The sequence below is a fragment of the Lytechinus pictus genome, chromosome 10 (genome assembly GCF_037042905.1).
Source record: "Lytechinus pictus isolate F3 Inbred chromosome 10, Lp3.0, whole genome shotgun sequence".
Lineage (NCBI taxonomy): Eukaryota > Metazoa > Echinodermata > Echinoidea > Temnopleuroida > Toxopneustidae > Lytechinus > Lytechinus pictus.
In genome coordinates this window covers 32,954,012-32,981,752 of record NC_087254.1, presented here as the reverse complement: position 1 = coordinate 32,981,752, position 27,741 = coordinate 32,954,012, and the positions used below count along the sequence as shown (strand labels likewise).

The 27,741-nt window shown below is 36.1% G+C and overlaps 1 protein-coding gene across 1 annotated transcript; it reads left to right on the top strand.

Annotated features, from left to right (window-relative positions):
• LOC129269508 (nephrocystin-3-like) lies at window positions 1-27,598 on the top strand. Its single transcript, XM_054907015.2, has 24 exons — window positions 1-354; window positions 1,305-1,481; window positions 2,083-2,226; window positions 2,764-3,046; window positions 3,621-3,728; window positions 4,137-4,366; window positions 5,824-6,084; window positions 7,569-7,636; window positions 8,125-8,203; window positions 8,911-9,050; window positions 9,900-10,011; window positions 10,921-11,057; window positions 11,770-11,938; window positions 12,634-12,729; window positions 13,238-13,392; window positions 16,307-16,400; window positions 19,241-19,396; window positions 20,005-20,129; window positions 20,749-20,893; window positions 21,518-21,629; window positions 22,012-22,249; window positions 22,820-23,027; window positions 23,478-23,702; window positions 24,758-27,598. The coding sequence occupies exons 1-24, from the start codon at window positions 46-48 to the stop codon at window positions 24,809-24,811; spliced, it is 3,825 nt and encodes a 1,274-aa protein (XP_054762990.2). The 5' UTR covers window positions 1-45; the 3' UTR covers window positions 24,812-27,598.
• Window positions 27,599-27,741: the final 143 nt, after the last annotated feature.

Below are 27,741 nucleotides of genomic sequence, written 5' to 3'. Positions count from 1 at the left end.
CGCTGCCTCCCTATATTGTTTAGGATTAACGTTCATGTCTAGTTCATGTCTAATCTTTTACATTACAGAGTTGATAAAATGAGGGTGAAAACAGAGGCACCGATTACCAAAGAGAAGTATGTCGCCAGAGTTTTCTTTAGCTCTCCATTTGGTGGGCTTGAAGAGGAGCGGGAACTACTAACCAAGCATTACTGGCCGGAGTTGGCCCATCTCTGCCAGAAGTCTGGCTATGAGTTTGTTCCTGTCGATATGAGATGGGGTATCACGTCAGAGCTTTCGAACGAGGCTGCCACCATCACCATCTGTCTTAGAGAACTGGACAGGTCGGACATGATCGTTGGATTTTTTGGTCAGGTAAATTGGCAGCTCTCAGAGAAAGGGTTGATTATTTTCTTTTGTTTTTCATACTTGCTATATTTTATATTTTTGTGATGTATATTTACCATATATTAGTTGAAACAGCACATTGTTAGTTAAAATTCAACTCAAATTGAGTTCTGAAAATTGCCAAATTGTGTTACTTTATACATGTAGTCATATGCTGTTTTATGACATTACAGAGTTTTTGTAACTGCAACAGTGATGGATTCTAGAATACAGTAAATGCATTGGAAATTCCAGTCAAATTACAATGAACAGCTGAGAAGTCTTTGTCGAAAATTGGTAAACCAGGACAGCAGATCATCTCAAGATTCGGTACTGACGAAAAATTGCAAATATGTCTTTGTCCAGAGTCTTGGATGAAACTGCTGTTTTGATTCACCGATTTTCGGCGAAGACTGGGCTGTCATGAAGAGTTTTTGACAATAGATTCCCTATGTTCCAGAAATTCAAATTCATGAATTCAGCAGAAAGCATCTGCCAAGTGGTTGTGAAACTCCCTATTACTTGCCAGGCTGCCACCAGGCCATAGCACAGTCACATTGGCCAGTGGCAAATGTAGTTGGCAAGGATGAGCTTGCTTAGGACACCATTTTCAGGAGGATGCTAATGGTGTAACACTCTAAAAAATAACCTCTAAGGTTTGTCAGTATTTGGCAGTTGATCATGATTTCAATGCCTGTTCTGTTTGCTCTCTTTCCTGGATTCACTGTTGCATGCAGACCTAAGACAATAGAGCCCATCATTTAGTATCATTTTGAATGAGCGTGCATTTCTTTGACCATTTTGTTTTCTTTATATTGTTTAAGTGGTCATTAAGTGTTAAGGTATGAAATACACATTTCCGATAGACTCAATGCAGCATAGGTGCGCTCAGTCAGCAATGGGTTAAACAGTTTAATTTGTTCTCTCTACCTTGCCAGCGCTATGGATGGCATGGAGCTAAAGACGAGTTTCTTCAGAAGACATTTGATCACGCACTACCCCTCTACCCCTGGCTGAAGTCTTATAGAGACAGGGCTGTCACTGAGCTAGAGTTCCTTCATGGTCACCTCAACCATCCTGGACAAAGACCGGCATGTTTCTTCTTCAGAGACAAGGTATAGTGTTTGGTTTTTTTTCTAATGAGAACCCAAATTGTTTTTTCTAAGTTTGGGTATTAACAGGGATTACTTATTTATTATGCCAGAGTTTCTTGATCTTTAAATCATTGCTTACTGGAGCTAGATTGCCCCTGTGCCAAACCCTGTGACAATTTCAGTATTCAGTAGTCCACTCCGCAGGATAATTTTTATTTTCTAATCTTACTTCACATACATTTGTTGTTACACTTTCTGGTAATGTCAGAGCAAAGTTATTGGTATTAATATTGGAGAGTAAAATCTTGAATTGGTCTTAAAAAGGATTGCATGAACAATCTTTTAGAATATTTTGCTTAGACTATAGTCAACCTTTCTTCAGCCAATTCTGTTGGGACTGACAAAGTAGCTTCGATCTAGACAAAGTTAGGCTAGCACGACTTTCAAGAATAGATCATGAAGGAATTGGGTCTTGTCATACTTTTGACTTTACATGTTACATATACTTGAATCAGATGGTCATTTTAGAAATAATGTGAACATTTCGGAATTCAGTGAGCATGGTAATATACAACTTGATTTACAGGAGTGTCTCTTATGTCTGAATACTTTCCACTTTCAGGCCTACGATGATGCCAAACTTGCTGAGTGCATCACATCGGGGGATGAGAGAGGTCAAAGGAAGTTTAAAGCCACGTCAGATGGACCACACGCAGCAGAATTCCTAGATGACCTCAAACAAAGGGTCAAGAAAACAGAGGATAAGGTAGGCAAGCTAAATGATAGTATGCAAAATCATTGTTTTTCTCCAAATTTGATGACTTCTGGGGACATCTGATTTGATCAATTATTATGACAAGTCATAGATTATTTGTTAGATGTATGCAACATTCTTCAAAATCTGACTTTTATTACATAAAGCATTAATTCTTGAAGTCTAGCAAATCCAGGATTCTTCATTCATTTAGTTTTAGTATCAACCACAGACTTGCAACCCCTTTGATAAAAATTTTACCTTAATATCCCAGTAATTTTTGAAGCTATGGTTTATGGTAAGTTTTTCCTCACTTAAAGAATAATACAATGGAAGTGATTATGATTTGAACATTTAGAGATAAGATATTTTTTCCTCTAGAATAAAACTTCAATAAAATGATTATAAAGATGTATATTCAACTAGATTGATCAAAGAAAGTAACACAAAGGTAGCGATAATGAGATGAAAACAATATGATTTATCATCTTAAATCATCTACCGTGTAAGTTCCGTCTGTATGATGTTGTATTTCTTTAATACTCTTAGTGCCTTGCTATTGACATGAGCTACCCCACTCCAGAGGTTGGAGCTCGGTTGATGTTTGAGACAGTACACGCCCACCTGGTCAAACTTCTGGGTCAGACCGAGACAGAGAGCAGCGAGTTGGAGAAAGAACATGCCCAGCATGAGACATTCCTCATCACTCGTCGTGGGATGGGAGGAAAGCTTGTAGGAGGGGAGGCATACTTGGAGGAGATTGACAAACATGCTCTGAATGGATTAGGGAGAGAGGACGAAAGGAAGTCAATTGTTCTGCTTGGTGATGCAGGTAACGTTTTTACGATGATGAGGATTGTCGTGGTGGTGTTAAAAAGTGATGGTGGTGATGATGATGATGATTATGGTGGTGATGATGATGATGATGATGGTTATGATGATAATTATGGTGATGATGATGATGATGATGATAATGATGACAATGATGATGATTGCTATGATGATGATGGTGATGATAATGATTACGATGGTGGTGGTGATGATGATGTTGTTGAGAAGGAGGATTATAATAGTGATGGTGGTAATGATGATGTCGATGTTCATGATGATGATGATGATGATGTGATGATGTTAATGGTGAAGGCAATTGTAATGAAAGTTATGATACGGATAGTGATGATGATCATTTATTGGGAGTTACTATGTTTAAATTTTTATAGACTCTTGTTATATTTTTTTCTCTCAGATTTTTTTTTCATTTTTGTATACATTGCATATTTATAATGCTTGACAAGAATAAACCAAACTGAATATATTGCATACAGAATTTCCTTATTTTTATCTGTAGATCTAGAGTAATGGCTTCTAAAAGTTTTCGTTCCATTCTTGAATCTATTTTATATTAGGATCTGGAAAGTCCTGTGTCTTAGCCAACTGGATAGAGAGACACCGTGAGAGATATTCAGATGATATTCTAGCTGTGCACTTTGTCGGATGTACAAGCAACAGTACACGTGAGTATACCTCAATCTAATCAAAGTTACCCTTTGCTTGGCACCTGGAAGTCATTTACTTTATCTTAAACTAACAACAAACTTATTATTACTGTATAGGTTGGAATTTTGTTATTCATTAAGTTTTATATTTTGTCAATCATCACTTGGATTGGAGTGTTATGGTCTAGTGGTTCTGACTCTTGTCTTTCAGTCAGAAGGTTGTTGGTTCGAATCTGTGTTTTCCTTCAGTAATCAATTTACCCATGTTGAGCCACATCTTTTGGTGAGGTGATTAGATATCAGGCAGGGTTAATTCTTTAATGATGAGCACTTGAAATGGCAAGATAATAATGTTAGTTCAACTCGAAGTAGATTAGTCCTTGATAGAGGGCACTATATAAATGCATATTAGTATTATTCATACAGGTGAATTAGAGCTATTGAAGCATCTGTGCTATCAGATCGAAGAAGACCTCATCACTCTTAGACCAGACTATGATGTCGGGGATGAGAAAGCCAAGGAAGGATCAGAAGATGTGAGAGGGATGAGAAAACTCCTCCAGAGGCTAGTTAGTGATGCATCGTCGTTCAACATCAGGGTCGTCATCGTCATCGATGCTCTCAATAAGATTGATGCCGGAGGCAGGGCTATGAAGGTAGGTGATTGAACTTCTGACAAATTTAATGGGGTACTCCAAGCGAAAAATAAGTTGAACAGATAAAGTAAAATCAGACATACAAAACAATGAAAAATTCATCAAAACCAGGCGAGGAATAAAAAAGTTGTAATAATTTAAAATTTTGCATTATTTAATATATCTTGTCAATGAATAAAAAATGAATAGTGAGTGGGTGACGTAATCAGTTCCCTTATTTGCATGCTGACCAGAATGTGCTTACCGTAAGTAACGGTGTATTAACTGCACCTTTTTCTCGGCGGGATATAAGCAAAAGTCGGGGGTGTGGTTTATCCACGGTGACGGGTCTGAGCCCGCCCGCGTAACCCCTCCCAAACATGTAAGAAGTCTGCCAGTTCACAACACATCGAGTGGCCGGGCGTAGCCGCCCAGGGCAATGTCGTTTAGAGGGGTATGAGCCGCGGGTAATGGGAAGCGATTATTACGATCTTAATCAAATAGTGTCCATAACAAATGCACCCACCTTCATGACACTAATTTTGACTTTATTCTCAATTTAAAGCTCAAAGAGACGCCAAGCATTCTCTGTAATAATTTGTCACAGCTGAGCAAGAGCCGAGAGCTAGCTTGCGTTGTATTGTGGTTTTAGTGCGACTTAAGCTGGCGCTATTCATTTTAACCCCTCAAAGTCCCGTTTCGCGCCAGCTTATTTTTTTCTTTCCTGTTTGCTTTTCATAAGATACCATGTACACCGTGCACCACGTATGAGAGAGACGGCACAAAGCCGTAAAACAACTGGAAAAAATGCAAATTTCTTTGTTTCTTGAACCTTCCTGTAATCCCGTATCCAAAATTCATGCTAAGCCATGGAATGCTAGACAAATTCTGAAAGTGATTGTGAGGTTGTGATGCAAGAAATGTGAAAGACACAGTTCACAATTTGATAAGATGTACTGGTACTGGTAGTGGTACCGTATTGAAGTTTGCAATGTACATGTACAAGAACGGCAGTGCTGTGTGTGTGTACACTGTGACTGTGAGGTGAGTGAGTGTGTAAGTGGCCAATATTGTCGGGACCTTTCTTTCTTGCTAACATTTGTAGATGAATTTATCAAGAACAGCAGATTTCTGCATACCGGTAATCTCTTTGAATACTTTGAAATCTTTAACTTAGTTTTTGTTTCTTCATACCTCAAATATGCATGTAAATGTGAGAAGGATTTTTTTTTTTTTTTTTTTTAGTCCAAAGTTGGGGGTGCGGTTAATACACGGGTGCGGTTAATACACCGTTACTTACGGTAAGTGAAATTTAACAAAACTTTTGAATGTCATGACTTTCTTATTATTTGACATACAAATTTTGATAAAATTCACATCATTTTGACTAGTTTAGGACGGACTTGAGGCGGTGCAATACAAGGCTCCTGGTTTGTATTTGCTTTAACATTTATCACAAATAACACGCTCTGGTACAGGAACTCTACTGGTTGCCCAAGAAATCAAAGGTCCTCCTCATCCTCTCCACGTCCAACTCCGACACTAGGAACATCAAGGAGCTGCTGGACGAGCGACACTTTGACTCCCTGGAGGTCCGTCAGTTGACCTCTAACCTGAGGACAAAGGTCACCAAGGGTATGTTGATGGTGCGAGGGAAAGAACTGTCCCCGAAACAGATGGAGAAGGTGATTGGCAATGCAGAGACTAGTAACCCGCTCTATCTATTTATTCTACTCCAGGTGAGTGTAGGTATTGGCAATGTCTGCATGAAATTGATTCAGTCATGACTTTCAATGAAAAATCAAGGAGGGGCTTTTCATCAAATGGAGAAAGCCCCAACTCAACCAACAGGTGTATAATTTATACTAAATATGCTTTCTATTTAATCAAACCCACCCCTACTGACCTTTCACCAACATAGTTTTACTTTCCCTCCTTCTTTTAAATTAACCTTGTTCCACATATTCATGTAACTACATTCTTCATTTTTTCCTGATATCCAAAATGTATAAATAACAATGACTATGTTTTTTTTTTTTGGGGGGGGGGGTTAGAGATGAAGTGTGAACTTTGAAACATGTTCCGTTTATTAAAATGTTGTGTTCTTTTCATTATTTTTGTATTTATGAATGTGTGTGTTGTGGGAATAACTTATATATCTGACATTTCACTCTTTTATAACAATATTGATGTCTGTGTCCTTCTATCCTAATTGAAGTATTGTGTTAATATATGAATTTAGTTATTTCCTGCTTGTTGTCTTCGAGGAAGAAAAGAACTTTATGCATGTAAATCTGGAGAAAAGAGGAAATATTAAATGTTGTAGTATTCAGATATTAACAACATTAAAGAACTCTACTTGCAGTGGAATTTAAGTATGTATGAAAACTGTGTTTGTGTAATACATTTAGCAAGAGTTGTATGAAACAACTACACTTACTTCTGTTTATAACATTTTCTTAACCAGTTGGTCTGATTTCTGCGTTTCTTTATTACCAAACCCTTTGCTCTAATTTGTCTGACACAGTTCTCACTAATTGCTAATTGGTCTATTTTCTTCCATATTACCTTATCAGTATTGGGTATTTAATCAGTATTAGGTATATTTATTGTGTCTAATTAGGGGCCCACGTCAGTTGTGTGCAAACATAACTGTAAAAAAAAAAATTAAGGCGAAGTCCCAAATGCTTGCTTCTGATTGGTTGAAATTTAAGTTATGTTTGGTTTTTGGAGTTGCGTTTGATTGTATCTCTTTCATCATGAGGCCCCATATATACCCAGTGGTGTTAGATCAATTAGGTATTGAATGAAATGGGCATGTCCCAATTATGATGAAAAAGCTAAATGTCATACCAAGAGGTTATTCAACAAATAAGTTTAAGATCAAATTGTAGCGACAGTGATTTTCACTTCACTGGTGAATCAATACCGGAAAAACTGTTTGGTTCTTTACTTTTCATAAGAAAATTCATTGATTTTACCTTTGCAAAATAGAATTTATGTTTTCTCTGGGTAAATTTTCTATGACAAAGCAGCATTCCATTTAGATCAAACTTGAAACAGAATTGCACGTTATTAGAAAAAACGAAAACACAATTTCTAAAAATGGGAAAGCAATGTCCTTAACAAGGGGAATAGACCAGTTGGAACCTCACTGTACATACATGTACCACCATAACAGAATTGCACGTTGTTCACTGTTTCATTCACTTTTGATTTTCAGGAGTTGTGTAGTTTTGGTTCATTCTTTGAACTTGATGAGTTTATTGACACCCTACTAACATCCAAAAGGTGATAATATCTTTCTTGTTTTTTATTCTTTATTTTTCATGACATGAAAAACTGTAAATCTGACTAACTAGTTTCAATGTTATTATACGAAACTGTCGTTCAACATTCTTTTTTGAGATAAATGTTTCAATTTTATTGTTTTTGTTTAGTATGATATATGATCCTTTACCATTCTTTTCTTTTTGCTTCTTTTATCAACTGCTCTTTTATCTGCTTTATCATCTTTCTTTTTCTGGCTATCTCTCCACATTTTCTCATTATCTCACCCTTTACATTTTCATTTCTTTCTCCTGTTTCAAGTGATCACTAAATTTGAAAGAAATATATTTTTTAGAATTTTTTTACTAGGAAAGGGACATTTTTTAATGGAAAATAGTTATTCACAGTCAGTATTGCCATTTATTTTGTACATGCAGAATTGCAGATATTTAATAGGTACATGATAAATGCTTCATCATATTCATACAGTACTTGCTTCTCCATTATAGCACTGTGGATTTGTTTGTAAAATTCTTGGAGAGGCTTGAAAGAGACTACAACCCTGAAGGGAAGCACCTTGTGAAAGAGGTATATAAATTAATAAAACATTACAGCTCATTTTTTTTTTGGGTGTTGTGGGAACAGGTAAAGGCAACTGGACTCCAAGGCCTGATTCTGAAGTCAGGTTTAACTTGGACCACGGTCTAACTCTGTGCTAAAATTATGGGGCGCCAAAAGTTCAAAAATTCTGTTTATACTGTATATTTATTATGTTTACTATTTTGTTTCATCTTGCTTTCATAATGAAGAAAATTACTTCAGTTATCATTCCCAGACAATTATGAACAATTTGGGTGTCATATGAGTTAATGAATTTAATGTGTACTGTTAGTTAGGGATTTGTGCTCCAATTGGCTCTCCACAGTTAAACCACGAGTTTAAACCAGGGTTTAATGTAAACCCGAGTTCATAATACGGGCCCAAAAGTTATGTTCAATTTAGGAAATCAATTGCAATCAACAGTACAGAAAGTTAAAAACCCCTTCATGTGGGCATTCACTTTAATTCGTTCAATTTATTTCCTTAACTGGTTTGATAATTTGATAGTATTACAACTTATGATAGAAACTAGAGACACTAAATCATCTCTCGAACATCCTACATGCATGGATCGAATGGCGTACAAGTATTTCTTAGAATTGTCCATAACTAAATACAACCATAATGCCTACTGTTTATTCATTGGCAAATTAAAATTTATAGATTTTTTATATTCATTTATGAACTTTTCACAGGTCTTATGCTGCCTGCTTCTCGCACATCGTGGACTTTCTGAGAATGAATTAAAATCTATGGTAAAACCGACCAATAAGGAATGGTCTGCACTTTACTTTGCTATGGATGATTTCCTGTTAGAAGCAGAAGGGCTTTACAGGTAAGCTTAGAGAATGAATTAAAGTCTATGAACACATGTATCATTGATGATATGACTTTGGAAAGGTATACCAAATCATCAATGATTTCAGTCGGTAATAACGTTGCAGAGCCAACCACCAACCAAGTATTAGTTAGTATGTGACATCACTGATTCATTCATTGCATAAGTCCAGGATGTACACGTTATGGAAATTATATTTCCTTTAAAATATCATAACTGTATTGATTTAAATTCTGTTTCAATATTCAATGTCATGCTTGTTTGATTTTTCTTGATTAATTCAAATCACCTAGTTGTTTTGGATGGACTTGCCCTTTTAAAATCGCCTCCTTTCAGCAGCTCTTAAGTTATGCAGGGATGTTGATATGCTGTGCATTAAGCCAAGCGCACACTATGCGATACAATTTTTTTTTATTAAATCGCATTTTGCATTAAATGTGAAGGTTCCAAGAGGTAAAATTATTTCATTCGAATTTCGGCATTATGTTATGGATAATAAAATCATAATTTTGCTTTGTGGTAAGCCCTGTGGTCGGAGTAAAGTCCAAATCGGCTTCAAGTCGCAGCCGATGATGACGTCATTATGATTTGAAATTGAATTTGCTTTTTTCCTACTGGGAGGCTTGAACTAGACTGAATTTCGATTTCAGTAGTTCTTACCATTAATCTGAACTCTGATCGCTAAGATTTTATTTGCTGGAATGTTCATGTCAAATGTTAAAATTACAATTTCTTTGAAATTCGTATCGCAACAAATCGCATAGTGTGAGCCGGGCTTTAGGTTGTGGTTGCTACTGTAGAGTGAATTGAAGTGTGATATCCATTACCCCTGTTTTCTCATTGTAGACTTGGATACAGTGAATTAGCAGAAGCAGTAGAGAGACATTTCTGTCCTACCCTCGAGAGCCAAAAGCCGTACAGACAACTCGTCGTAAACCACTTTATGAATACTTTCAAGGTTAGCTAATGGCAAAAAATCTCCTACGAGTTCTATAAGTGGGTTCTTCATAGTTGGCTCCTGTATTGTAGCACTAGTCTGATATATACATGTATGTACTTCTTTATAAGAAGGGGACTCTTTATGAAAATTAAAATCTGTTGTGAATTTGATATAAGTCACAACGACCATTTGATAACAAGTAAGAACAGGAATGTTTAGAAGCACAATGTAATCATTTCATTTTTAAAATCATATTTGTGGCATGAAGGCTGTATTAGAAGTTGAAAACAATTGTCATTTAAGGGGTCTAGATTTATAGACTACCTGGTCAGAATTTTGCATGCTAGAAAGGATTCATGAACAGATTGAACTGTTCTTAACTGGATTGTAATGCTACTAGTATTTAAGAAGACTGGCATTGTTACTGTAACCCATTTCAATTTCATTTTCAGTTTAAATTTGAACTGACATAACATACAAAATACAGTCATGAGTACATTTTCATACTGCCCCCCCCTGACGAGCCACAACCCATGCAAAGGACGTATCCCTGCCCCCCCTGACGAGCTTGAAAGACCCTTTTTTGCCCCCCCTGACAAGCTTAAAGACCTTTATTGCCCCCCCTGACGAGCTTGAAGCTTTTTTTTTTTTTTTTTTTGCTTATCAAATTTTTTTCTGGTACGAAATCCTTCATTTGTGATTGAAGACCTTTTTTTTTTTTTTGCTTGTCAATTTTTTGGGCGGACGGTTTTGCCCCCCTGTGGAAAATCCTAGATACGCCACTGACTGAGCCCATATGACTAAGGTAACTAGGGCTAGGTTCTATGGAAAACTTGTATTTACTACTATCACACTTGTTCATTGGTTAAACAAAATGATTGCATTTGTATTTATCCTTTTCTAAACATGTTCTTTTTTTTTTATCAGGATCTGGATCAAAGGTATGACACACCTGTCCCTCGCCGCATTGCTGATGAGTTACCATGGCAACTTGAGAAGTCCGGTCAGCTGGGTGAACTGGTAGAATGTCTTTCCTCAATGAACATGTTCTCTACTCTTTCAAAGTAAGGAGTCATTATGACACATTGTTTTTTATGAAAATGGGACTCTGCAAATCAGTCATGACATACTCATGGGTTATGGAGAGATGAATTGTAGTGGGAAGGCGTGCTACATAATATCATAGCCCTTGCATATTGATATATTCTGACATTAAATTTTTTGTGAATTTCACGCAAAGAGTTTGTATATCGTAAAGTAGCTGATTTATATTTGATTGCTCACAAATCTATTCAGGTCATAGTTACTACAGTTTGTGGTTGCCCAAATAAATTTAGATCTGGAGCTCTAAAATTCTACAGCATGGTGAAAAAAGGGGTTCAGAATGCAATGTGTATTTGACCAGGGAGTTATCTGTAAAATGCCTTCATTCACTCACTATACTTCATTCTCTACTTAAGATCAAGTTGAAAAGAAAATGATCCCCAAAATCCTTTAATTTACTATGCAATAAAAAAGCTTTCCTTTCAAATGTGCAAATTTGCAAATTTCTCAATCTCTCTATTTCATATACTTAAGCAAGGTGAAAAAAATTAAAAGGCAATAATTGAAGATGTTTAAATATGGTCTCCTCTTTCTATCTGGGGCCTTTTGCAGTAAATATTGTTGAATCAAATACAACTCCAGAAAGTGATCACAACTTGATTTTCAACCAATAAAAAGCATGCATTCTGGACTTGAATTTGATTTTTGATTGAATTTGATCTCTCTACCAAGGGGCCAAACCAAGTATGATCTGATGAGTTATTGGACTACCACGAACCTCAGTGGTGATGCTATCATCGAGAGACTCCTGTCTGCGGTCGACGATCAGGTCACCTTGCTCTATCTTGAGAATGAGAAAGTAGGAAGGGGTGCGGACGATGGAAAACCTCCAGCTCAACAGGTTAGCTTATGCATGATAAGTGCAATCATCTTTTTGTTAGCTCTACAATTTGTCATAAGATTGTATTCTTTTCTACTTTGTATAAAATAATAAGATTATACAATTTATGATTTAGCATAGAAATGGGAAGGGAACTTGCAAGATATATTGTAACCCATTGAATATAATTTTATTTCAGTATATTTTTTGTCCATGTCCATGCATGGGGCTTGATATGTTGGACTTATACCGACCACTAATGTCTGCTAAATATTTTATTACAGAACAGTGTTGTGTTGTATACCATTTGCAAAATGCGATATGAATTTATGTGCAATCCTAGGTGAAATGAACTCTTTTTTTTAACAATATCCCCTATTTTTAAGTTTTAGTCCATACTTGTTACTATTGGTAGGGAAACATTTTGTTATGGTAAATTTACATGTATGTAATACAGTACAGATTGTGAATTTAGACCTTTTAGGGGACATATGTAGCTCTTCATATTTTACTTGTAATATTCTGAAAATTCATGTGATTACCGTTTTCTAACTCATTACAAAATCAGAGTTCCTTCAATGCAGTACAGCTTATGACTAGAAATTTGGGGTTGCTCTTTGAACTTTCATATCCTTTTTATCAGTGATGTTCAAATAAGAATTAGAATTAGATTCTGATTATTTTTCTCTGTCCATTTGAATGATTTCTAATTTTAGTTGATTCCTCTGCTTGTGAGCTTGACCGACTTCTTGACCGATGCAGGTTACAGTTCATCCATGGAACCAATGCTTCTAAGAGCCTTAAATATGCATGTGAGCATTTTGTATTCGTAAAATTGGAGAATATTTTTGTTTGTAATGCATAATAGGTCAACCTTGTGTTCATAAACTTTTTCAGGACAACAAGACTTATCTTCATTGCTAATCATAACTCACATCAGTGATCCTTTATTTCAATCACTGCTTCATTCATATAAAATGGAATGCCCCAGAGACAATGGTTTTTAGGGTTCTTAATGCCTCTCTGATTCCCCCAAAATATTGTTATCTTTTCCAGTTTATTACTACATTATATGAATTTGTCTGCCCAAAAACTGTTATGATTAGGATAATAGGACATTAAAAAAGTATATTTTAGTAGATACACTTTACAATTTTTCTCTAATGGGGCACCTGAACTAAATAAATATTTGGGAGATAAAAAATAGCCACAAAATCCTTTGACATTGTAGCTTCCAAAACAAAGTGTATTTCTCTTGTATAGTCACCACTATAGCCACATTTGACTATATTTTTTTCTCTTTGTATTGTTTTAATACAGAAAAGCCAGTACACAGACGCTGATATTGAGAACAGCGTTGATGCTCTGAACTCGTACTGTGAGCTCCAAACCAAACTGGCTGTTCACTATGCCAGTGCAGAGAAGTTGGATCAGGCTTCTAAGATCCATTTAGAAACACTGGCATTGAGAGAAAAGTAAGACAATACATTGTTACGCCCTCGCCCACAATAGGTGGTTTGCTGGAGACATTATTTTTTATGATCTCACTATTCTCATCATAATAACCAAAGAATTGTTTGATATTTTAACTTCAAAAACGTGAATTTGTGTACAAATCCAATGCAAATTGTGTTTTTAGCCAAAATTCATAAATATATCATTATTTTCAATTTTACTAATCAAACTCAATTAATTTCATCTTGTTTATGGTCAAAATAAAGTAGCGGACGATTTCCATTGAAAAAACAATAAAAAACAAAAAGTCGAAAAACAAAGAAATACATAAGAAATTTTAAAAACAATAAAATACATAAGAAAAGAATTGTGATATTGAATTTTTTTTAAAGTACATTTGATCAGAATCCTTCAAAGAGTCTGTGAATTAAAAATTAGCAGTTTAGAGGCCTTATTTAGTTAATTCGAGCAAATCTTTGATTTTACGCATAAATTAGCATAATTAATGAATTATGAGATTTTTCGGAAAATTTGATCCTACAGTCTTGGAGGTTATGCCATGGGTAACGCACGTGCCAATTTTCATCGCGATCGCGCGGTCGACGGCCGAGATCATAGGGGGGGGGCTGAATACATAAGAAAAGAATTGTGATATTGAATTTTTTTTAAAGTACATTTGATCAGAATCCTTCAAAGAGTCTGTGAATTAAAAATTAGCAGTTTAGAGGCCTTATTTAGTTAATTCGAGCAAATCTTTGATTTTACGCATAAATTAGCATAATTAATGAATTATGAGATTTTTCGGAAAATTTGATCCTACAGTCTTGGAGGTTATGCCATGGGTAACGCACGTGCCAATTTTCATCGCGATCGCGCGGTCGACGGCCGAGATCATAGGGGGGGGGCTGAATCAGCCCCCCCCCCCCCAGTCTTCTTAGGCATCAAAATAGCCCAGTCTATTTAGGGTTAAGGGCGATACGGTTTTTCTTTTCCAGAAAAGATAAACCGTTTTGAACGATTCTCTGTATTAACACGTAGTATGAGTGGCATTTGTCAGATTATTTCTTACATGTACAGTAGGTATCAAGACCAAAGTTCATAGAGGTGATATCTTGTTCTTGCAATGATTAAAAGAATCATTGAAGGGACGAATTTCAACCTTGTATCATGTGTGCATATGTGAGTGACAAGGATCTGGGGCCTGTTTCATAAAGGAATTGCAACTGTTGTAACTTTGCCATTATGGCAACTACCATGGAATTCTTGATTGTGATTGGCTGCTGAGCCCTGTTACAGTGAAAAAAATACACGGGGGCGGCGGGCGAATTCGCCCCGTAAATGCCTAAAGTTGCCCTCGAAATTACCCAAAATCATGCTTTCGGGGCGACATAAAATCTGATCAGATCAGATTTTATGTCGCCCCCGAAATTATTGCCGAGTGATAACATCTCAACGACCCACTAGCGCCATATGCTCGAGCTCCGCTTGCCATTTAAAAATCATCCAAAATCCACACTAAAAATCATGAATAAGCCTTGAAATAGCGAGGAGCGCAGTTTCAAATTCCGAATTTGCGTCTTTTTTTCTGTACCACGTATTTCCACATACATGGTACCAGGTATGGAAAAAAAATCAACGCGACGGTCGGGAAACAGTTGCATGTATAGGGGTCCATTAGGACTACTACCATGTGCAATTTCTAATGCACATGTTTCCCCCTACAGATATCACAATTCTGTGATAAAATAATTCAAATTACACAGGAAATAAATCCCAGAGTCTAGTAACCTATCATTGGTGAGTTGTCATTCGGCTTTGCTTTTCAAAACGGCCTATTAACATCCAAAATAACTTACCTTATTTATTAATTATAACTTAAAAATCATTTGTTTTATTTTTCTCGGGGATGTGGTAAATATCAGACAATAAATCATCAAACAAAGCTCCATCTATTTTACAAGGCCAGCGGCAGGCGCACGCATTGTCTGAGCTCTGTCTCTCTGCCAGAGCTCTGGGGGACAATTCGCTCAGTAAAGGCCTCAATGATGGTGATTTTCTGTTTCAGACAGAGTTTACATTTCAGGTATATTATTCAAAACTGCCAATAAAGTTTGATGATTTCTTCATTGTCATGTATATTTAAGTTCTTAATGAATACATTCTCACCAAATTTAGACTCCCCCATAGAGAAATGCAATTTTCATGGAGATCTGCGTTTTCAAAGAACTTCACGAAAAGTTAGGGTATGTGGGCCTTTATTACATGTACATGGCTGAGTACAGGGTATTGTACTGGAATAGACAGAGTAGAAATTAGATATTGAATTCATTTATATCCAAGTCCAACTCACAGTCACACCCACACACACACACACACCCAAGATTCTAAGCATGAAAAAAATAACTTAAAAAATCATACAATGTTAAACAAAAAGTAATAATTCATTAATAAGTGAACAGGTATTCCTCGAATTACAAAAAAGTAGCATTCAAAAAGAGCCCCCGAAATGTAAAAAGTAGCCCCCGAAACGTAGAAATGGAGCCCCCGAAATTTGACAAAAAATTAAAATGGAGCCCCCGAAAAAAAAAAATTTGTGTCACAATGTTGCAGGGTTGCATTTCACAGAATTAGTCATTCAAAGTTAGCTGTGTGATATATTTCAGGGCCCTTTCTTACAAAGAGTTACGATTGATCCAAGCAATCGTAACTCCATGGAAATCCATAGTGTCATCATTTTTTCTACAGGAAATTTGCACAATGTCCTTTGTAAACAAATAGAAGTGCAGTGAATATTTAAGAAAACAATGAATGCGTGAATATACATCATAGCTAGAAAATATTTTGAACAAATGTGCATAATAGATGTTGATCTTGCTGGATGTCCAAAGAATTGTAGGGATATAACGTAGATGAGATTTTTCTGTTTTTTCTTAGGCATGTTGATCGAGTAGAGAGAGGAAAATCATACATAGCTGTGATCTTAAATAACCTTGGTTATATTTATCTAATGGAGCACAAGTTTAAGGAGGTAATATTTCAATGATTCAGAGCTTTTATAAGTTATAGAGATTATCTTGTAAGACTTGTAATCCTTGAAATGGCAACAATTATTTATCACTTTCTTCCTTCCATATTGAAAACATTCTGAGTGATTGAATGTGGAGAGCTAAAGAAATTCAAATCTTTGCAAATTATTTTTTAAATTAATAATGAATGGAAAGAGTATTTTATCAGGCACTATTTAATACCTTTTTTGTGGATTACATTCATTCTTATATGAATAAAAAGCATTGTTCTGAGAGTTTACAAATTTTTTGTTTGATGTTTGAGGTTTCGAATAAAGCTTTCCTCATTGACACTAATTGATTTTAACACTTTTTAAATCATTACTTATTGTTCATTGATGCATGATCGCATTGCACCAAAATGCATTTTACTTAACATTTATTTATTTATTTGTTTAATATTAATTAATTCATTTATTTTTTTTATCTATTTATGTATGTTTATGTAGTAAACGTTTATTTTCTAAGTGTGCTCCCCGTTTTTCATCTCTAATAATTGAACAGAGGCAAAAGAGACCATAATGCTATAAACTTGTGAAATAAAGCAGACCTATAAAGTGAGAAAATGATGAAAATGTAAAAGATGGAATCATTGAACTGTGCAAATCTGTAATCTATTACATTTGCATTTTCATATTTTTTGTGGAAAACTGATTTACCTTTTTCTTCTTTGAAGTGCTTTCTCTATTGGGGCATTACTCAGCTATCTACAGTGCGTAAAAAAAAACAGGACAGATTTGAAAAGTCTATAAAATTTTTGTTTCATATTATGATTTCTATATTTTGGTGTTAATAGGTGCTCTGAAGTCTTATCTTTCAAATGCCATTAAAAAAAAATTAGTTTCGTTCATGCTTGAGCAAACACGGAATGTTTTTGTATGGGATTAAAAAGGAGGCTTGCGCCAGAATGGCATAAAATGATAAATATGATGATCAGACTTTTTGCTAATCAGCAGACTTCCTGTTAACCTTTTCATTATCTTTGCCACAATTTTCAAATTATGCGGTCAAAATTCATTTTCAAATCTATTTGTTTGCTTGAATTGTTCTGTTGTTGTTTCTTTTTAATATGTTCTCTTTTAGCTTTGAATATTCCTTCTTCAAGCAAAAACATTTTTTATCAACCAAAGTATGGGAGATCTTGTATTTTTTTTAATTCCTTTCATTGTGTGCTACAAAGGTTATGGTGCCTTTTGAACAGTGTTGTACAGATGGGCGGGGGTTCGGGGATGCCCCCCCCCTCAAATTAAAAAAAAAATCAAGACCAAGAAAAAAAGTGGAAAGGAAATAAAAGGAAAGATAGAAAGTAAAATATGATATTATTTTCTGAGTATTATGTCAAAATCTATCACAAAATTTCATATTGGAATAAAAAAGTGGGAATTTTTGTGTGCTCGCTTCGCTTGCTCACAATTTTTTATTACATTTTTCACAATCTGCCATATCTAGCTCCTTCAAAATTGACTCAATACACCATTGCCATTGAAAGACATGAATCCCTTCCTGTTTGCCCTGTCAAGCATATAATTAAACTTGGTCAAGGAATCAATAACCTGTTGAAAAATGGATTCATGTCTTTTAAAGGTACCACAACATAATTTGTTTTACATAATAAAAGGATTTGAATAATAATAATAATAATAATATGAACATTTGTAATGCGCCGGTATCCATCATAAAAAGATGCTCATGGCGCAATAAAGAAAAGAAAAGAAAAGAAAAGGAAAAAGAAAAAGAAAGGAAGGAAGAAAGAAAACCTACTAAAAAGAGGGGTAGAATAACAATTACCTAAAAGCTTGCGTGAATAACCAGGTTTTAAGAGAACTTTTGAAAGTGGTGAGACAAGAAATATTGCGGATTTCTATTGGCAGTTTATTCCATAGGAAAGGCCCAGCATGTTGAAATGATCGATCCCCCCATGAATTATGAGATTGTGGTACAGCGAGTAAGAAAGAACTAGAAGACCTAAGGTTGCGAGAGGGATTGTATGGAGTAATCAAAGAAGAGTTGTATTGAGGTGCAGTTCTGTGAATAGAATGGAAAACAAGTAGTAGGAGTTTTCCCAAGTTTTCCCAATTAATAATACAAATCTTCTTGCTTGGGTTGACAAAAAGTCTTCTTTTCTTACGAGGGAAAATTCAAAGGTAAAAGAGATTTAATTGAAAAAAGAACAAAATAATTTAAGTAAATGAATAAATAAATGTGAAAATAAAATTTGACAGCATAATTCGAAAATCATGGCACAGATAATGAAAAGGTTAAGAGGAACTCTGCTGATTAGCAAGAAGTCTCATCATCTATTACTCATATTCTGCCATTCAGGCGCAAGCCTCTTTTTGAACCCCCGACAAAAACGTCCCGTGTTCGCTCAAGCATGAACAAAATTTATTTTTCTAAATTGCATTTCAAAGATAAGATTTAAGAGCATCTATTAACACCAAAATATAGATATTATAATTTGAAACAAATTTTGTATAGACTTTTCGAAACTGTCCCGTTTTTTTTATACGCACTGTATTGTTGATAGTGCATAGGTTTAACCTGAACAGAGGGATGTTTCATAAAGCTGTTCTTAAGATATGAATGACTTAACAAACGACTGGTGATCCTTTCTTGTGGGAAATGATACACACCAGATTTGAATAGGTATTGATTCAAGTCCTAAGAAAGCTTTGATCATAGTCATTCATAAAAACACTCATAACTTACGACCAGCTTTATAAAACACACCCATGATATATACAACCTGACTCAGACATTTCTACAAATGAATATTTGATTGCCATTTGTTATTATTGACTAGGCTGAGGAGCACTACCGTCGAGCAGTTGAGCTCCATCGAGAGGTGCATGGAAACAACAATGATCTTGTGGCTTCTGCAGTCAACAATGTTGGAATGGCACTGTACAGACAGGGGCAATTCAAGGAAGCTGGTCAATTCCTTGAGGAATCCCTTAAGGTATAGCTTCAGTCACATTTGCATGAATTCACAAAGATGGTTTTGAACGGCTTGAAATCACAGTTTATGCAGATTTCATGCTTTGATTACACTCACCGCATGTATTGGGAAAGCATCCAAGTCATACTTTTATCATAGCTAGTGCACTTAATTGACACATGCTTTTCAGGTCACTGCATTAATGAGCCCACTCTCTATCTTGGTGACTTCAATTTGAATAAACAGCTGGCTCACTAATGCAGTAACCTTAGTAGCAAGCTTGAACGCAAAAGGAAACATTAATGGAAATGAGCGTAATTAGTGAATGAAATCTGCATAAATCTTGGATTCAAAACCACAGATTCAAAACCATGTAAATTTAGGCCATTGCTTCCTCAATCCCTGACCTTAAATTACCTTGACCTTAACAGTTATTCAAATAGTACATTCCATGTATGTTTTCCAATGATTAAACAATGTTGATGAAGATGATATTGGTTATGGTAAATATTGTGCAATGATGTTCCGTCATGTTCACAATTTGTGAGTGTGCTGTTTCCAAACGCAATTTTTGAAAAATGCAACAAAATTACTTGTAGGTTGAAAGTTTTTAATCTTTTGTGTCTCAGATCTATGAGGAAGTATACCTAGGTGAACTGCCACCTGATGTAGGAGGAACTCTACTCAACCTTGCTATGTGTACAGCCAGACAGGCCAACAAAGGCTTGGAAGACGTAGAGCCCCTGTATCAAAGGTTTGTTCATAATCTTAGTTCTGTATTGATATCTATTGTTAAACAGAGCAGTTCAAGATTTTAAAAAGATTTTTTTTGTCCCCTATTATGATTATTCAGTAGCCTATATAAAGATTTGAGATCGTTTTATGTCCCTTTTACTCTGCATTTTTCGGTGTTTGAGAAACAAGTATTATATATCTAGGTTACCTAAAAATAGATTTATTATCAATATTATTTTATAAAAAAATTTTAATAAAAAAATTGGTGTGTGTGAGTAATGGCTTTTTCATTCTTGTCACCTACATGTAGTTTTTTTAATGAAAAATAAGATTTTTCCTAGAAATATGAATAAGAAAGGGTATATGTACTTGATATCACAATTGTTGTCTCACCTCCATAGCATATTAAGTAAGGTAAAGGCTTTACTGTATTCAAAAAGTCAATTAAAAAAATTTAGCGTTTGATATTTCAATTTCACAAACCCAACACTGTTACAATATTGGTTTGCATATTAAGCATAATGCAGGCAAGACAGCCAGAGGAGTGCCACTAATCCATTTTAAGCATTTGGCATGTATGAGATTTTGCAATTTCTTCTTTTAGCTAAATTTGTGGGTTTTTTAAAAATTTGTTACAGAGCTTTAGAGATCCGAATGAATGCGGTCGGAAAGAACCATCCAACAATAGCCCAGACATACCTATCCTACGGCTCCTACCTGATGAGGGTGGACAAACTAGAGAGGGCACTTTCAATGACGAAAGATGCACTAGAAATATCAGAGGTGAGAGAATGTGTATGTCTTACTTTAAGATATATCACAGAGTGTAATGTTTGATTGATTGGTTAGTCAAATGGTAATAACAAATTTGTTGCTGTTTTTAAATCAGATTTTGCCAAAATTCTCATCGATACCATACGTTCCTATTAATTTTCTGCATCTATTGTAGTCTTTATCCTGCCTGCAGTAGGCCCTTTGGAATGAAATTATTGTATTTAATTTTTATCAAGTTTTCAAAAGCATTTTCTATTCAAAAAACCAATGTTAAATTGTTTCTGATTTCAACCGAACAAAATCAACCTCGGAATATAAAGGAAAGTAAGCAAATAGAAATGATGGCATGGTGAGCAATCTGGCAAGCAGAGTTTGCTGATGGTTTGTCAGACTACATTCCTATCGTGTATGCCACCAAGCTGTGAATGTGGCTGAGCTCCGTCAAGAAACAGAAGTTTTGATACTTAAATAGTTTGCCTGAGGGATGATTTAGTTTTGTCTTGTTTGGAAAAGAGAAAGAGATGGAGGGAAGCGGGTATGGGGTCCTTGAAGGTTTCATCCCGGACACCTCAGAAATGATAGTTGGTCCATCACCTACATTAGTAATGATTTGCTCTACTCTTTTGCCTATAGATTGCGAGTGGGCCTGAACACCAGGACACACTGATGACTCTTGAGAACATCGCCCTGGCGTATGTTAGCCTCAACAAACCAGCGGAAGCACATCCATACTACAAGAGAGCAGGTATTTTCTTTTCTCTCAATGATTGTTTAAACCTCTCTATCTTATCTTTTTCTTAAAGTTGAGAGCAGCTCAAACAAAGTCATCAATAGTGGCAACAATTGATAGCCTGAAAAGAGTCTCCTAACTTCTATAGAGAACTTTTTAGAGGCAAATTAATGTTAAGTACTTATTTCATAACTCTAAATGTAAGCTTTTTCAGAGCTGTCCTCAAATTGTTTTATTTTTGACATACATGATTAGATTCAAGTTTCATGAGGTCAAAGATCAATGATGTCCTGGCAAATTAAATATTATGTTCTTGCAACGGCATAGTAACCATTAATTTATGCTATTCTTCTTTAAATTTTTCTCCTGATTATGTGGTGACTTCTCCTCTGACCAGGTGAAGTGCTCCACAAGCAGGGCCGGATGGAATTCTCTCATCCTTACCTGAACAGCTCTATGATCACATACTATCTATCTTCTGACCGGGAAGGGGATGCCCATGACTCCCTCATTTGTGTCATTGGAACATCATTTGCATCCCCAAGAGACTATGCTGCTCTTGATTACCTGGATAGCCAATTAGCTGAGAAGCCATCAAGACCATATGAGCACTCCGTAGACTGCGGCTTGGAAAAGTGAGTTGGTTTAATTAATGTTTTATGAGTTACATGTACATGTGATTGACTCAAATCCATGCATGTCAATGCACACATAGGCCTGTATTCTGAAGTCCGGTTTAACTTAGGCAAGGCTCGACATTAGCAGTGGCCCGGGGCAACCAAAAACAAAGAGTCAGGCCACCAAATTCCTGTAAAAGCCAACATTTGGTGGCCCTGATGGGCTACCAAAATTTTGATAAATTGTAATGTTTCCTCTAGTTTTAGGGCCACTAAATTTGCTTTGTGGGCCACCAAAAATATGAAATTTATGATTTTGGTGGACCAATCGGACTACCAAGACAAAAAAGTTAGTGTGGGGCCTTGACTTGGGCCATGGTCTAACTCTCTGCTAAAATTAAATTGGCAGAAGGGCATTGGCATTTACGCATATGCCAATTCCCATTCCTCTTGGTCAAGCAGAAGTGTGTTAGACTCTTGTTTGAACTGTACCGCCAACTGGCTGCCTTTCTGCCAGTCAGGTTCTTTATTTATTTTTAAGAATTTGCAACTGTGCCCCAACATTACTATTCATATTTCCGTCAATAGATTTCCAACAAGTACAATGCTACTGGGACGCAAGCTTGCCCAGCTAGCCCCATTGGGCAAGGCAGATGAGATGATAGCAGTGCTTGAGAAGGGTAACTTTGATGTGGGAAACTACAACAGTGCGTACGCTGAGTTTGTTGAAAAGGATCAAAGAGAGAATGGATTAAAGATTCTTGAGCGAGCTGTGGAAAAATTCCCAGAGGATGTGGTAAGTTTTAATAGTCTAATCAGGGAAGTCTACCGAGTCCATTTGCTAGTTTAGTTTACTTGAACATAGATGTGTTGCAAGAAATTAATTGCAATCAATTTCAAATATTCTGTTGCAATTTTGCGAATGATTGATCAATTTTACTTGAAGGAAATCAGATTATACTCCTTGTTTCAAGAAGCAGATTAGCTCCCAACTGCAAATTTGCAATTAACTGCAAGACATATGATTGATTTAGGGACCGAAAATACACTTGCAATTGATCACAAGTTTCTTGCCACACCCCATTTGCTGATCATTTTCAAAAATAATGATTTGATGTAAACGACATGCAGAGGTTGCCGAGGTCCTGGGCCAGGCTCTGAGACTTGATGAAGAGAACCTGAACCTAGTGCTGCACATTTCTTAAACTGTTGAATGTCCTTTGTTTCACTCATATCCATGATTAAGATCATCAGAGAGAATCTTGCCAAGGGTTATTTCTGTTACAAACGACATGGAGAGGCTGCAAAGGTCCTGGGCCAGGCTCTGAGACTTGATGAAGAGAACCTGGACCTAGTGCTGCTCAGGGTGAGAGTATTGGCCCTTGATAACCAGCTTCAAGAGGCACAGGACCTCATACAAGTTGGACTGGCCATTGCAGAAAAGAAAGGTGCAGTGGAAGCCGAGGCTCAGGTGAGAAGAAAGCTGGGTCAGGTTTCATAAAGACTCATTATGATAATTCAGTGGCTCAAAGTGAAGCAGCACTATCTTTTACAGTATGTATTGAGTGTACCAAGGCTTGTGTGCACTTACGTAATTTCTTCTATCCAATTAATGACCTTATACTTCTCAAATCTCCTAAAATATAAGACCTTATCTACTGAAAATAATAGAAATAAAAACATTGCAGTGATATGATAAAGTAATTTTGATTAGTGCATATATTCTTTTTTTAATGAGAGCGTCATTAAACACCAAACAACAAAAGCATATGCACAATTCCTATGAAAAATTTACCTTCACCCAATCAGATCAAAGGATTTCAGTAGCTCTTAACTGTTATTGAAAATTGGTTATTTATTATAACAAGTTTAATGAAATGGACTCCAGGGGAGTGTTTCTTCAACATTTTTGTCCGACAAGTTGTCAGATCTGACAACTTTCCTTGATGTTGATTGGCTAAGAAGCACTGTTACTATGGCAACTGTCAGATAAAATGGGACTTGTCAGATAAAACGTCTGACAAGTCCTTTCATGAAACGCTCCCCAGGTAGACAAGTGTCAAGAGTCATGTATTCATGTGTTGTGTAGTTTACGTTTGCCATCCATTGTGATTTCGTGCTAACATTCACTAAGAATCTGTTGATACACCAACTTCAATCTTGCCTCATTCATGCATATAGGTTTATCATTGATCAGGTGGATTGATTTGGTGATCACCTGGTTGAAGATGCTTTCCTGTTTATGAAAATGGCATTCTCTTACAATAAATTATAAGTAAATCATAGCGATCAACTTGGGCTTTACATATATATTCTTGTTGAGGTCATCATTAGCTTTTTCTATCTTATATTTGTCTAAAAATTGTTTTTAACAGAAGTATTTCATGGCACACCCCTGAATCTCAAGTAATATACATGTATATGACAACAGTCCTATATTCTCATGAAGTGAATTCATCTTTCTATTCCCATTTTCATTACCAGAATGCAATATCTTAATTTATTTCATGTCTGTGCTTTCTTTAGTTGGAGGATTTTCTTCGGGTCCTCAATGAAGCTCTTGCAAGCACTCAGGAGTAGTATGTCATATCATGGTCAGGACTGGACTAAAGCTGGAAGATCTGTGGTCAGGACTGGTCTAAACCAGAAAGATCCGCAGTCAGGACAGGTTTGAAACTGAAAGATCTGCAGTCAACATCTGATGTGTAAAGAACAAGTCTGGTCTACATCATCTGAAGAGACGTCATCTGCCGGAGCTGAAAAATTGCTATCATATCAAGTAGCAAAGATCTATACATTGTACCAACCGAGAGAAGTAGTTTGTAGTTGTGGTATGAATCTTGGTAAGTTTGTGATGTCAGGTATTAGATTTCATGTCCTAACTGAAGAGAAATGACATTTGGTATGTTCATTCTTTGTTATTGTAAATCCATTAATTGTAGATGGAAGATCTTATTGGGTATGCATTTGTATAATATGCTGTAAGAACCAAAGGACAGATTTTGAGGACACTCCATCATTCGTCGTTAGATCAACAACAAAAAAATGGTAGATCTTGGTAATGTGGTTCCTAAGATTTCCCAAAGAGCCTGTCAGACCTTAGTAATATTTCTAACTTTATTCAAAAACTCATTTGAGTAATCATTGAGTATGGCAGGGTGTGACATGATTGTTCTTTGCACTGTCCAAGTCAGTTAACATTTTACAAAATATTCTATTGCAATGATCAGTCTGTTCAATGATGCAATGTGTGAATAATGTTCTGAATCTGAAATAATGATAATATGCACGATTTATATCATAGCACTTAATACAATGTTTCTATTAAGCGCTGCATACCATTACCCTTACTATAGCACAGCTACCCTGATCAGGCGCTTAAGCATTCAAGGAATTCCTACCGGGTACCTATTTACTTACCTAATTGGAGAGTGGCAAAGGTATGTAAACCCCCTGTTTAGGGAAAGGCGTGCTTCAGTGGGATTTGAACCCCAGACCTTGCGGTTCAATCTCTGGAGGCTTATCCTTTCAGCCTCAACGCCTCCAACATTACTACTTTTGATTCTGAGTTGAACTTGATGCAAACAAATTTTAAATCAGACTTTTTCTAAGCCTTTTCCGGGGTAGCATTACTCCATGCATCTGAATTATCATGTGGTTTGACAGAACCAGTCTTCTTTTTATCATAGTCATTGACCTCATTTTACCTACCAAGGAATGTGGTCTGACAATTCTTCATAACAGTCTTTAATTTGTCCTTTACGTAATCATAAACTTCTGTCTTCTGACGGAATTAATCAAAGAACTAAGGGACTTGACAGATCCCTCATCTTGGATTGATTGAATGATATCATTGTCTACCTCATGGTTTCCCTGATGAAAAGGATAAGGATCAACATTTTTGGAGTTTGAAACAAAGGTTCACACTTTTCAACAGTCCATTAATTTCTGAGAGAAGTTTCTGGTGATGCCTCTTATTTGCTGTAATCAGATTAAAATCATTAGTGAATGGCGGCGTGATGATCTTTTTTCCATCAAGGTCAAAACCATACTGTTCCTTCCGAGATCGTAGAAATTTGATGATGGGGTTGAAGCACAAGACGAAAATAGTGGGAGAGAGCGGATCTCCTTGGAATACTCCTCATAAACGCAGAAGAGTCGCTTGTCCATCCTGGTCCTACTACGCGTCCATTCAGTCTTGTGTGTAACGTAGAGATGTAAGTAGTGATGGGTTGAGGGGTATCAAACCTTTGGAGCGATAGAGAGATCAGGTCATGGCTCACACTGCCAAATGCATCTGCTAGATCAAAGAAGGTAAGGTGTACCGTTTTTTTTTTCTTCACATGGGCCATAACTTCATGGATCACCTGATTCTGCTCAATGCAGCCATTAATACCACTGATAAATGCCTTTTAAAGACTAATATCAATGTATTTGTTTGAAGTTATATAACTTGTTATATGATCTGCTAGAAGTTGATGTAAGATCTTGCTGACGCACGATGCAAGCGATATACAAAAGTTTTGCGGATTTCAAGTGTCGCCGGACTTGTGTAGAAGCGTAACTTTTGATTCTGACCACGCTTCGGGTGGATCTCCAGATTTCAAGAGCTTATTTAATAATGTGGCCACAAAATTATGTGTGGTATCCAAATTGCGCAATAGACCACACAGAAGTTCATCGTTTCCGGGAGTAGATTAACCATTTTCATTTTGAGGACAAGTTTTACATCCTGAGGTCTGATTGGACTTTGGTCGAATTCATATATGTCCGGATCATGTACATTGTTTTACGGTAACCAATTTAGTTTGAGTTTGATCAATATTGCACCCACATTCATATTTAGAACGAAAGTAAGTATCCAACGGGAAAGTAGGTCGGGGTTGCAGCTCATTAATTGTTCCATTACATACATGTTTGGCAAATTCATAATATATAGTTGTCTGTTTTTCCTAGTGCACTCTTGATCGTTCTTCTTGTGGTTGTTTATGCTGCTTGTTCAAATATGAGTCTGTTCTCACTGCTCTCCTAAACTCCTTTTTACCTTCATCTGCTCCGCTTTTCCCATAGGCTTTTTCCTAAGGAGGTTCTTACGTTTTTGCACTTGTGTAGTTGAATTTTGTTCTTATTTCATGCAAGATTCACTTTGCTTTCTCTCCAAAGGCCAGGCAAATTGCGTAAAAAAGGGAAAGCATGAGAAATTGCGGAAAGTAATGCGTATGTGATGTGCTAAGGTCCCGTTAGTTGCTCTTTCAGAACATGCTACTCACGAAATTAAAGTTATCCTCAAAATTTCTCGAAAACTCTGTTACTTGTTGAATGAAAATATGCATCAGACAAAAACAAGTTCAAGTGACATTATATTTCTGTCAGTTTCTGAAGGTCAAGTCTAACATTTTGATTGAACAAAATATAGAAATAAAAAGGACATTATTACATGGGCAGTTCATTATTAGAAATTTTCAATCATCCTTCTTGACTTGTTTGGTTAGTGCAAGCTATACCTTCAA